This window comes from Aplidium turbinatum, chromosome 11, assembly GCF_918807975.1.
Source record: "Aplidium turbinatum chromosome 11, kaAplTurb1.1, whole genome shotgun sequence".
In the NCBI taxonomy this organism is placed as follows: domain Eukaryota; kingdom Metazoa; phylum Chordata; class Ascidiacea; order Aplousobranchia; family Polyclinidae; genus Aplidium; species Aplidium turbinatum.
The window spans coordinates 21,879,838-21,893,069 of record NC_137482.1 but is presented as its reverse complement, the minus strand read 5'-3'; the positions used below and the strand labels follow the sequence as shown (position 1 = coordinate 21,893,069).

The 13,232-nt window shown below is 37.3% G+C and overlaps 2 protein-coding genes across 2 annotated transcripts; both read left to right on the top strand.

Moving 5' to 3' along the window:
• Positions 1-1,058: 1,058 nt before the first annotated feature.
• LOC145779357 (protein CIP2A-like) lies at positions 1,059-3,959 on the top strand. Its single transcript, XM_082590920.1, has one exon. It carries the CDS (start codon positions 1,089-1,091, stop codon positions 3,930-3,932), a length of 2,844 nt encoding a protein of 947 aa, XP_082447046.1. The 5' UTR covers positions 1,059-1,088; the 3' UTR covers positions 3,933-3,959.
• Positions 3,960-7,167: 3,208 nt separating this feature from the next.
• Positions 7,168-11,150, top strand: LOC145779358 (calcium-responsive transcription factor-like). The gene is made up of 3 exons (XM_082590921.1): positions 7,168-7,458; positions 8,915-9,051; positions 9,491-11,150. Exons 1-3 carry the CDS (start codon positions 7,200-7,202, stop codon positions 10,583-10,585), a joined length of 1,491 nt encoding a protein of 496 aa, XP_082447047.1. The 5' UTR covers positions 7,168-7,199; the 3' UTR covers positions 10,586-11,150.
• Positions 11,151-13,232: the final 2,082 nt, after the last annotated feature.

Below are 13,232 nucleotides of genomic sequence, written 5' to 3'. Positions count from 1 at the left end.
ATTTTGGAATAAATTTGTTTCCATTTGACATGGTTAGCTCCTGCATACCTACTGATTATTTTCACATAGTTTTATTCGAAAAAAAAAACAAACCTTGGCATAATGGATCCTGAAAACGATGTTGGTCTGTTGGAAAATATAATATGTATAAATTACTGCGGATCCGCTATTTTCCTAATTCTTATTTATTTAGTGAAAAAATATCAATCCAAACATTTTAAAGACTTGAGAACACAATAGCAGTGATGACATTACTCATCAATTGATTGATTGAATCTTTATCGTCGGACTGGGAAAGCTTCTTGCAGAGCTTAATCCTGGCAGTTTCGCATACTTGTAAAAGCTTTGAATCACTGACGCAGGCCCGGTCACCGAGATCAACAGAGTGAAGTTTCCGATTGTTGAAGTCTTTTTGCCAGGGAATTATTCCATCCATTATGTTCCTGTTACTGACAAATAAACTATTGATTGATTGACATTTGTAAATTTGCCTCCGGCTCTGAACACCCCCACACTAGCCTGTATAATATATGATAATGTTTTGCACAGATCAATGAAGTAGGCCTGTAGACTTTTTCAAGTTTTAACAAGTTTTAGCAAACTGAATGGAAACCACAGGCCAAGCTAAGTATTACAGTAACCTATCTTTAAAATAGCCTCATTATGCAATGAAAGCACAGGTACTACCGGTATAAACGCATTACGCCAGCACATACAAACAATCCCGTTTACTCGATTTATCTTCATTTAAGTGCGCATGCACTGGTGATTCAGTGAGTCAGGAAAAAGGCAACTTCAACATGTGCAGTAGCCTATGCAATCTGCGATTGAAAAGTTTTGTACCATTTCAACAGACCTGAGTTGGCAGTGCAACTGATGACCTTCTCAAATATAATACAGTATATATATTTGTATTAGCAATAGATTTATTTAGGATTATTTATTTGGTTTTATTATTTGATTTTTTTATTTGATTTTTGATTTTATTTAAAACTTTTTTAATTAGTCTTTTTTTCACTTTTTTAACATTTTACAGAATAACCAGGATATTGAATTACAGGATTATTTTATGGTAAAAGCCCAGTGTGATGGATCCTGTCAGCTGTGTGAAGATGGTTGCTTTAGCTGCATCACAATATCTTCAAAATCAGAATGAAAACACCAAATCTCAGCTTATAAGACATCTAGAAGTGTTGCTGGCGCATTTGAAAAATGTTGATGACATTGATTATGTTTTCAAAAATGACACAATCAGCAAAGAAGGCATTGGTAGTCTTGTCAGTGTTATTGCGACTCAAAATAAAGATAATCTTATTGTTCATAAAATTATTAACCTGTTCACAATTATTCTCAAAATTCCCTTGTCATGTTTGTATTTTGAGTCAACAAACCTAACTTTAGCCTTGATGGAGTATGCTATTCAAAACACAGATTTGCAACAAACAAATTGTCTCCAAGAATGTCTTTCTTTATTAGAAGAAACCACATACAAATTTAAAGTCTTGGACTCATCAAATTGTGTCGATCAATTTTTGTCATTTCTTCTTGAAGAAGTTGAATCAGATGAAAGAAATTTATCAAGTAGTTGTCTTGGTATTTTGAGCAATTTTGTAGCAAACAATCTTGCAATTCAATCACAAGTGAAAGGGATGCTGAGTGTATCAAAGATGAAAGGTTTAATGAATTATCTTCGTCAGGACTCCATTGCAAACAGGATTTGTGTGCTTTCAATTGTCACATATGTTTGTTGGGATGATGATTTTGCCAAGAAATTGTATAGTGTGAAAAATGTAACACAAACTATTAAGCTGCTATTTTCGCAAATGTGTTCTACTGATGAATTGTTGACACAACATCGAGCTGCAGATCTTTGCATAGAATTACTAAAGCGCAATGAAATTGCTGAACAATTTTCTATTTATGAATCAGAACACAATTGTACATCCAGGTTGCTTATCATTTTGCAAAAAAATCTTTATCCTTCTGCTTCGTGTAAGGTATTTGATGCTTTGTTGGCATTTTGTCAGATTTCAACAGTTCGACATAACCTGACTTTGAAAATGTTTGACTGCAATCAAACTTGGGAGATTTTGTTAAATGTAGCTTTTCAGGCGTTGATAAAAAATGATCATCAACCTTCTATTAAGGCACTTGTTCTTATCAAAGAGTTGTGTGAAGAAGTTGTAGATTTACATTTAGATCTTTTCGAAACTTCATGGTTTTCGTCTTTACTTTCGCTGTTGACACAATTGCTTGCGGTATCTAACACTCCAGAAAGATCTCCCACAGTTAATTTATTTCAAAACTTCAAATTGACAAAACAATTGCAGTGCATCAAAATCTTAAACTGCTTCAGTGTTGACAAAAATTTAGCCAGCACTATTGTTAGCCATATCAGTGCACAATCATGGTGTCAGCTTGTAGATTTTCAGTTGACACATAACCCTATAGGAACGAGGCAACCATTAGAATGGAGTAATATCGGGGCAAAAGTTGTATTATCATTGCTGCAGGTTATGCTTTACCTCAAGCATATTTCCTCTGACTTGGAGCAACTGCTATATTCCAAGTTACAAGATACACGTCTGGTTCCATTTCTTGCCCATGCTATGACTGGTTGTGATCGCATTGAACTACAAATTGCCTTGCGACTACATCAAGAAGCATTACCTTTGCCTGACTTTCCAAATGTTTTGCTTGCTGAAACGATGTGTTATTTAAATGAGAGAGAATCAATGGCAATGCCATCATCTTATGTGGGAATGTTGCCTCTGGATCGTGACTCATTCAAAGGAGGTACCTTGCAACACTCTGCATTGGTGAATTCTTGTAAACCTTCTAAATTTTCACTTGATCGAGTGACCTCTCCTAACAACCATACAGATCAATGTGATGATAAGGAAAACGTCAATTCTTTAATTGAAAACATAAAAATTATAAGTGGTGAGGTGAAAGCTGATGATGTTAATGCACCACAAAACATGTCAAAGTTGGTAGAAATATATGAAAATAAAGTATCGTCATTGACTATCAGCAAAACCCACTTAGAAGACTTGCTTGAAGCAAAAACTCTTGCTTTATCTCAGGCTGATCGCATCATCAATCAAAATCGACTTCAACTTGCAAGGTGTGAACAAGATGCAAAAAAATTAGCAGAAATTCTGCATGAGTCAGAGAAACGAAGTGAAGGTTTAATAGACCAATTTCGTGCTGCAGAATGTGACAGGTCATCCATGGAGAGAGAATTGCAAACTGTTGTTGAGGAAAACAGAAATTTGCAAAAAGTAGCAGACCAATATGATGGGCTGCAAAATGCTTTTCAAGATATTTCTCATAAAAATGAGGTTTTAGAAAGGAATTTGAACACATCACGACAAGAATATGACACCTTGAAAGAACTTCATGACATGATTCAAAAACACAGTGAAAAGATAAAACTCCAACACAGCCAAGCCTCAGCTCGCCTTGAAGATATAGAAGAAGAGAAACTTAAATTGTTAAAAAGAGTATCTCAACTAGAAAGCAGTGTTTCAGATTTAACACAGTTGGTTGAAGAACAGGATCGCGCGGCTCAAATCCTCATGCAAGAAAAGGCTGAAAAAGATACAGCCATTAAGAGCATGAAGCAACAGCTTCTCAGACGTGATGAAGCTATGAAAGACCTAAAAATAAAAGTGTCTTCCCAAGAAAGCAACAAACAACAAGTAGAACATCAATTAAAGGAACGTAACTCTGAAGTAAAAAAACTAAACAAACAAATTGATTCTTTGCACAGGAAGATAGAAGCCTCGAAAGTAGAGATATCCAAAGTGAATCAGATCGTTGATGACAAGGAAGCAGAAGTTAATGCTCTGAAACAAAAACTTGACAAACAAGCGCAAACACTTCTCATGATAACTGAACTTTCAAATAACATGCGAGGAAGTCAATAAAAAGCTTTATGATAGCTGTTGTGATTCTTAGGATTCTGTAGATGTAAAAATTATTATTCATTTATTGTGTTCACATTTACTTATAACCATAGGTCCATAGCCATTCTTTTCATTTCTAGCTGTAGTTGCAGTGTTCATATTATGAATGCTTAAATAATAGAAATGATACAAGTTGTTTTATTAACCATTTTGTCAAAGTGTTTCTTCTCAAAAAGGTTATTTTCCTACAAATTCTGCATGCTACGTAGCCTATATTTGCCAATAGATCCAATTACAATTTACCATAAACTGTTTTACTACTCCTTAGCCTGGTTTCTAATGTTAAACAACTAATGTTAATGTGTTAATGTGAGTTTATGCTAACATTCCATTAATGGGTGTGCCAATTTGATATCAAAGTCCTGTATTTTGTTGTCTGGCATAAGGAGCCTTTCTTTCTGGCCAGAAAGTTGATTTTAACAAAACTCAGCATCGTAGAAAGACATACACAGCAAACCAAACAAAGAATGGTACATGCCATGTTGCAGTTATATTATGTCACTTGCTTTCTTCTTGGGAACTATTTTGCATCATTACAGCTGAGTTGCATTGCAGGGTTCGACCTTAACTTTTTTTCGCACTGGCCAACCGGACCAGTGGCTCACCATTTGCACTGGTCCGCATGAGATCGCACTGGTCCGTCCCGTTTACTGATAAAAACAAGATTGTCGTGGGAAGCACGAGGCCAACCCAGGGAAAACCACCTTAAAACGACAATAATGAATGGTGGCAATAACATGAAAAGATACAATGGCAATAACAGTAACAACAGTTTATGTCACAGGCAAGACATTCAATCTACGTTGAGTCTTCAATCTACTTGGGGCTCTTCTTCAATTTTTGAATCCGATGATGGGTCATAATCGGAATCCGATGTGTGACTGTTTGTCTGGCCTTGTAAACACATAGCCAGTGTCGAGCCTTCTTGACCTCACAGATGAATCGTTTACCATGGCAGGTTTGGGGTCGAAATCTTTTATTTGTGCTGACTGTAGCTGGATGGTCAGAAGATCTGTTACGTGGTCAGCACGGAGCCTTGACCTCAGCTTCGTTTTTCTTACGATTTAACACCGTCACGTGATGTTGCAATTGCTTTTTTCTTACGATTTAACACGTGATGTTGCGATTGCCTTTTTCTTACGGTTTACAGGCCTTAAAACTCGTGTTTTTTTTCCGAGAACCATCGTGGCCTACCGAGAGCTCCTTCTCGGCGGCCAAATCTGCGTGCTTGGAGGTCAAAATACAAATAACGATAGCACAAGTAAATAGAATTAAACTTGCAACAATGCCACATTGATCACTTAGCGTTGTTGAAGTCTGGGCGACGTTCTGCAATAGAGTCGTTGTACACGCAATCACTGCTTTATCGGGATTGTAATGCGGTATTGCGGGACCACCTAACGACTCTAAATTGTTTGAACTGCTCGCTGCTCAGTAAAATGTTTCAACTGCATTACCGCCTTTCATAAAACCTGACCATTTATACCATTATGATGTCACCATTGAGGGTGTGAAGTCACTAACCCACAGCGGAAACTTTTCTCAACTCTGAAGACATGTGGGTTCCCCTCGTATGTCAACTAAACTACCCGGACAACAAAATCCGTCATTTTTACATTGATTCTACGTTTGCAATTCTTAAATCAGAGTAAAAATAACGAATTTTGTTGTCTGGGTAGTTCTCCTTTTTAACAACCATTCAATGTCCGACAACATTGAATCGATATAAAAACAACAATATAGCCAGCTGATGTAAATCAGCACTTCGGATTAATACTTTGTTAAAATAAACCTCGGGAATTACAAACAAGAGTTATAGCTGGTGATCACAGCTGGATATTTTCCATACAATAGCAAATGTTTTCGCACAATGCAACAGTGGTGATTATGACGCGCTGACCTAATTCTGCGTCACTCATTTGTGCTAGATATTTTCGACAGTTAATCCATGATCATTGTATTGTGAAATTAAATAATTAGCTAAAAGAAACCAGCGGCCAAATTGGCCGACTGAGGAGGTAGCACCGGCGGTCATTCCAGCACTACGATGGCCGCCAGCTGCTTTAAGGCTTGGGTTTAACACGCACAGATCACGTGTTTTGTTGTTTGAAGAGAAGCGCAAACGAGAAGTCGAGAACCACTCACTCTAAACAATCAAACGACATAATATGATGACATTTTCGCACTGGGCACTCGGACCAGTGCGAAACGATTCGTACTGGTCCGTGGGGAACTCGCACTAGACATTGGCCAGAGGACCAGTGCTAAGATCGAACCCTGCATTGTCGTGGAATTTATTGAATCAAACCGGAGAACATACAACAATTTGGAAATGCTTGTTTGAAAATCCAATTTTGAATGTAGCCTACATAGAATGTGGAAGATTTAAAAAAAAATTTTTGTTGAAACTTCACAATTCTATAGTTGCATTGTATACAATGCAAACTTATAACTTGTTTGTACCATATGAAAATAGACTTATTCCCCACCCCAGCAACAATGCTACACTGCTACACCCAGTAGAAATGGTTTCCATTTTTTTGGGCTGGAACTTATCATATTTATAAAACTACATTTATGTTCAATTTCTAATATGAACTACTTTTAGCTCAACTGTGTGCTATACAAATATCCAATTTATGTTTTTGTATTTTTTGTTTAACTTACAAGTTGATACTATGTTCAATGTTCAGTAAGTAATTTTTCTAATGCTTTTTATGGTGTGTACTGAACTTTCAATTAAATGTTGCAAAATATAGGGAAATTTGTTTGATGTGACTGTCTGTTTTGCATGATAATTTTTACACTGAACATAGTATAATACAGTTGACCAGTGACTGGGATTGTTTTGGCGATTCAAGTACTTTAAGTTACTATAAGGGTTTAATTTGGAGAGGTTGCAATTAGCAGGTTCTACTTCCTATTGAAATATCGGAAAAATAGCAGTTGTTGTAACGTTGTTATTGCACAAACACCTCATGTACAATATGTTTTTATATATAGTTTTTATGACTAGTGTCTTATTTTTTGTTTAATTTGCTGCTCTCCAAATGTCAAAGTTACAAATTCCAATTTGCAGTCATAAAACGGTTGAATTGTAAATGCAAACCTTTGTACTATGCTATCTTTTTTGTATTTTGTAACATTGGTGTCCTGTGTTCATTTACTTCACTGGTTTTTGAAGGTGTTCAGGGAATTTATAGGGTATTTAAATGAATTATTACTATCATGGTGGACCAGCAAATAAGCCATGAAGAGATTCTAGTGTCTTTAGAGGAACACAAATCAATTTTTAGCATTCTTGCGAATTACATTAACAATGCTGAAAAGAACGGCCTTTATGTGAAAGGGTATGTCGATGGAGACGACACATATCAAACATTTTTAAAGGAGTTCAATGCTGTGTGCAAAACTAAATTTATCATCAGAACTTCTTGGAGAAAAGAGGCATCCAATGTACCAAGAAGATCTCGTTATGGCAAAGAAGGTATAAATATATAACTTATTTAAAGGGAGTTTTCATAACTTTCTGTTAAAAAGTTATAATGAAATTCAATTGCAGTTGAACCTTATTGCCAAATTTTGGGAAATGAATATGGTCTGATCTTCTTAATTTTAGGAGTACAGTATAAATATAGGCTACTGGTACCTAAAATATAAATGTGGCGAAAAACTTACATGCCTGACAAGAAGTCAGCTCTCAGCTATACTACACTGAACCATACTTTGTGGTAATTGAGTGTAGTCCGTGTTTTTGGAGCCATGCAAATGTTGGGAGCAAGTCTTTTAGGCGCAGACAATTAGGCGCCGGTCTAATAGGCGCGCACACTGTGGCGCCTGTTCATTTAGGTGCTATTCCTAAGTCTGCAGATTGTATCAACTTTACTAGTAGGGCAATGCTTTTCACACAAAATATTATATTGAACAGAAAAATATGGCTGCTTAAACCGGCAATGCTTTTCACACAAAATGTTATATTAAACAGAAAAATATGGCTGCTTAAACCGACAATGCTTTTCACACAAAATATTATGTTGAACAGAAAAATATGGCTGCTTAAACCGACAATGCTTTACACACAAAATATTATATTGAACAGAAAAATATGTCATGGCTTCCGTGAGTGAAGCTGCTTAAACCGGTAATGCTTTTCACACAAAATATATTGTTTTTTTAATGCGCGTGTTCGGCATTTATTTGTTGTTAGTTCAGGTTTGCATCGGCCAAAGCTTTATCAATAAATTCGAATTCACACGGATACTAGTATCTGTAATTTAGACTATATAACCAGGTAATTTGGCGTGGGCTGCTTTATCCGCCGATGCAAACCTGGACAAACAACAAATAAATACCGAACAAGCGCATTAAAAAAACAACATATTTTTCTGTTCAATATAACATTTTGTGTGAAAAGCATTGCCCTACCTGCCAAGCTGATACAATCTGCAGACTTTACTAGGAATAGCACCTAAATGAACAGGCGCCACAGTGCTCCGCACCTAAAATCCAGACGCCACAGTGTGCGCGCCTGTTTGACTGGCGCCTAACTGTCTGCGCCTAAAAGACGTGGACCCCAAATATTATCTTCTCTTTATCACCATGATGATCCACATGTGCCTCTTGTCGGAATGGACAGTGTTGGTTCAAAAAGCAGTTTACAGTGTCAACAGCATCTACACCGCATCTTCTATAGATAGGCACTTCTTTAGTTTTTTTCTACTTACCCATCCATATATTATAACCTGTGATATATATACTGTAATTTCCAACTACGACTGTAAAATCAGTGATTGTTGTCTGTCCCCTGCATACAAGTCGACGGTAGACCACTATCAATGTCTTTGAGTCTTCATCACTATTTGTTGCATTTGCTGTGGTGTTTAACTTCTGTGTCTTCTCAGATCTTTTTTTTTCAATTTCATCAAATTTGCTATTGTTTTTAGATCGCATCTATTGGGAGTACCATTCAGGAAATTTAGAAGTTCCATTTTCTGGAACACCATTCGTTGTAAAAAGCTGTTTGACCCTACATTGCCAATATGGTTCTCACTATTACAAGACCACTGCAGAGCGAGTGACGGTAACATGTTTTGTTTGTTCTAGTGTTTTAGTGCGACCTTGATCAGAGTTGTTAAAATCCCGTTTTTTTTTTATAAACAGCCTAGCCACTACAACCCTGAGCTTAATGCAATTATAACTTCAATCGTATTGTTTTGAAGTTATCTAAATCGAGATAGAATATATTCAATTAGAAGAGGTTTAGTACCACGATATTGTTTGAAACTGAACTTTGAGAATGCAGGCTATTGAGTTTTGCAAGTAATCATCGTTTTATGTCAATCAATATTTATAATATTGTCTATTCATTACGAAAGAAAATTACAAAAGTGACATAAAACAAAAATACACACAATGTTCAAAGTTTTGTTTTTCGGTAAGGTGATAACGAAACAACCGTATGGTCTACCAGTCAGTTGCCATCCTAGAATGAATAACTATGCAACCATATATGTCTTTAGAAACAATATCAAGACCATCAGAACGATCCTTCAATTCCTTTGCCAGAAGTGAAGAAGCGACGGAACAAACCTTCAAAAAAGCGTGATTGTCCAGCTATCATGCACGTACGAGAGGTCGTCATGTATCCTGACTTCTCTGTAGACTTAGATCGAATGTTCGACACGAAATTTCATCTTCGACAGGAAAAGTCTCAGATTCTTCTCAAGCTCAAAGACGCTATTAACCTGAACAAGACCCAAGGTGCCCCCTTGAAGTGTGTCCGTCGTTTTTACATAAACATGCCGCTACCTGAAGTTCATATCGGCCATCCTCAGCCTTGTGGTGGTATAGGGCCAACAATACATCCGTCTGTGACCGAGAAAATAGACAGCTTGCTCTCACTAGGCATCTATGACGCCCGTCACGTCCGCATTATTGTTCACGATTACGTGAAAGAGATCTTGCTGAAGCAGGACAACGGTCAAGTGTATCAATATAACGTGGTGCTTTACCCGTCTGAACTGGAAATCGCCGACTACATCTACATGTCTTCTATTACCAACAAACCCACGACGATAGTGGAAAAAGAGGACTTCCACTCGCAGCCTGGCATAAAGGGTGAAATGGAAGGAAGCATCCACGAACTAATTGGCCTGATAGAGAATTGTCACCAAGAGGCGCTTATAGAAGCGAAGGACAGCATGAAAAAAATTATCAACACCGTTAAGCGACAGAGCCAGCCTTTTGAAGCAGCCTCTCCAGTAAAGAAAAAACGGAAAAGGCCAAGCCAGTCAGCCATGGACCACACAGAAGAAACGTTCGATGTGAGCGGAAATGATAATAATCCGGCTTTGGTTATAAATATCGAAGAAGATGATGAAGCTTTGACTGAAATTATCATTTTTCAAGGGAACGAAAACCCTGAACCGACTAACGCAATTGAATCCAAGACTGTCATCCCCACTGTTGTCGATCCTAACTTATTACAATCCAGTGAAATGACGGATCCTTCGATGATAGAATTTCCGGAAGGTCCTCACACAAGCCAATTGGCAATTGATTTGAATTCTCCAAGTAATCATTTGGACGTAATATACTTAGAAGGGAATACATAGTAGACGGGTTTGGGAAACTTCTGGACTTTCGACTTGCCTGTGTAGTGTGTAAGTTGTGGTAGAATATTGTCGATTATTATCGCATATTTTATGTATCGTTTTGACGAAAAACTTCATCGTTATTGTTCACAATCCTTGCACTTGAGGCATTAGTACTTTGGTGATGTGCGTTAAAGTCGGCTGCTTGTTTTCATAAAGCGAAAATGTTTATTACGCCAGTAATGTGATGAGTCCTATTACAAAACCAAATATCTTTGATCTTGCTCGATTCGTGAGCCAAACCAAGTTACGTTACTTATTGTAAACCAACTGGAAACGCAAATCGTTGTCACAAATTTAGAAAATCTTCAAGTTGAAATATCACTCGAAAGTGTGTATTGTGCACCCTTTATTGCTGGCGTGCCAAATGTCTAACTTGTTTAACTGCAGGATAAACTTTTCATGTAACACCCACTACTACATTTTATTTAACACACAGTAATAGTAGATATTACATAAAAAGTTTATTTCGCAGAGTAGGTTATTTATAAACTGCCTGCATAAAATAATAAAATTTGTTTTTCTACTGCACGAGGTGTTTTTTTCGCATAAAATGAGATTTGTATTGGTCAGGGCAGGTAATATACAGCCTAAACACCTTCTAGCATGAATTCCGTTTGGTACTTTATGGATGTGGCATTCAAAGACGACTCAAAAGTCTGTTTGCTAAATTTGCAGACTGCTAAAGGAACCAAATTCCATTTGATTGCACTATAGTGGAAGCGGTTAACTCATAATCGTTTGAGTTCGAACAAGTGGGCCGGACTGGGGCACTGGGCCGCACCACCGGGTGAGGTACAAAACTGTAAAGTTGGTGGTACATCAAGTCCATGTGCTATTTCCAGCTGATGTCATGAAGGCTGTGTTAGTTCAAGCGCAGCTAGCACAAAGAGGTGATTTGACATCAATCGCCTGAGAGACTCTTGAGGTGACATGTACAGTTTTATGCCAAGCAGATGATTAGAGTCATTTTTCTGGCGACCAAAATGTGTAATGGTTTCATTGTAATTTGGGCACTGTATCCTGCTAAAGTCAAAAGTAAAAACTGCTTCTTTCAAGAAACAAGTGTACGATCAATGCATCCTTCCAACCGCTACATATGGTGCAGAAACTTGGAACCTTACAAAGAAATTAACACTTAAACTAAAAACTATGCAGAGAGCACATGAACGAATCATGATGGGTTTGGCGAGATAAAAATACTGCCGAATGGATCAGAAATCAAACGAAATTACGAGATATTCTAAGCACAATCAAGAAACTAAAATGGTCATATAGCAAGATATCAGGACAATAGATGGACTAAAAAATTAACAACATGGACACCACGAGAAATCAAAAGAAAGAAAGGAAAACCAAAAGTGAAATGGAGGGACGACATTGATAAACAATGCAATACAACCAATTGGTACCAACTAGCACATAATCATGTAAATTGGCGTGAAACGGGGAAGGCTTACGCTCTGCAGTGGGCTCTCACAGGCTGAAAATGATGATGATGGGTTTTGTGGCCGTGCTAACTACTGATATATAGCCTACTACATAATTTTTCATTCAGGCACGTTTTAAACTTTTCAAGGTTTTGCCACCTTTTCCCGTTCGTTAACGTGCTGGTAGGTTTATATCGATTTTTGTAGTTAGTATCTTTTTCGTCCCGGACGCGTTAATGACGAAAAATAAAATGATTGATTGCTAACGGAAATTAAACTACAGGTAAATCTTACAGACTCCGAAGCGCCTGGTCTTTTTTCAAGCAAGCCACCAAAAAATATATATATAAAACGCAAACATAAGTAAACTACCCTGACTGAGCGAAGGCTAGCCCACTAAATTGGCTCCACATCGAAAGCTGTGGTATGAGTATGAAACATAATAAGTGATACCTGCTTGCTGTTTCGAGCATTATTTTTTCTTTGCCGCTGCAAATTCTGGTTTCTCTTGACTAAACGCAAAGTTTGACTCGTTTTCAAATGGAAGATATTCGACGTCACAGCATCCATCTACTCTTTGGCTCTACAGACCTCAACCATTTCTATAATGAATCTGTTGTCGCTATAATAGCATCTGAACTGAAAGCTAACACGCTAGGCCTCATCTTGGGAGCAAACAAGGTTGCCATATTGGCAGGTTTAACATCAAATTTGAGCGCTTTTTTAATGTGTTGGGCATGCTATTTTGACTTTGATATGCTTTTGGCATTTCTTTCAGCATTGTAACTAGTTTAAAACTCTGTTTATCAATGCGCAGTAGCTTATTTACAAAACACCTTTTCATAATATTGTAGTTTTGGCTAATTTTGTCAACAGCATGATTACTACCATAGCCTAAACCCTAAGGTGTTGCGACCACGCCATATTTTAACCTGAGAATCTAATAAAAAGTCGTCAAATTTCTAAAAGTTGGCATTAAGACCGACAATACGGCAATCCTGTTTGCTGCCAAGCTGAGGCCTAGCGTTTTAGGTATCAGTCCAGATGTTATTATTATAGCGACGCCCACAATGTAGGTACAAACTGTGTAGATCAGTATCGTTTGAAGACATGCCTTTGTTTGAAAGGTATGGCGGTCTATTCAGACATCATGAAATTTTATGACTTCCTTCACCCTC

Bases quoted from the DNA above. Each gene is read 5' to 3' on its own strand.
- LOC145779357 (XM_082590920.1), top strand. From the start codon at position 1,089: ATGGATCCTGTCAGCTGTGTGAAGATGGTTGCTTTAGCTGCATCACAA.
- LOC145779358 (XM_082590921.1), top strand. From the start codon at position 7,200: ATGGTGGACCAGCAAATAAGCCATGAAGAGATTCTAGTGTCTTTAGAG. The intron at 7,459-8,914 runs GTATAAATATAT...TATTGTTTTTAG, and splicing joins ATCTCGTTATGGCAAAGAAG to ATCGCATCTATTGGGAGTAC. The intron at 9,052-9,490 runs GTAACATGTTTT...ATATGTCTTTAG, and splicing joins CCACTGCAGAGCGAGTGACG to AAACAATATCAAGACCATCA.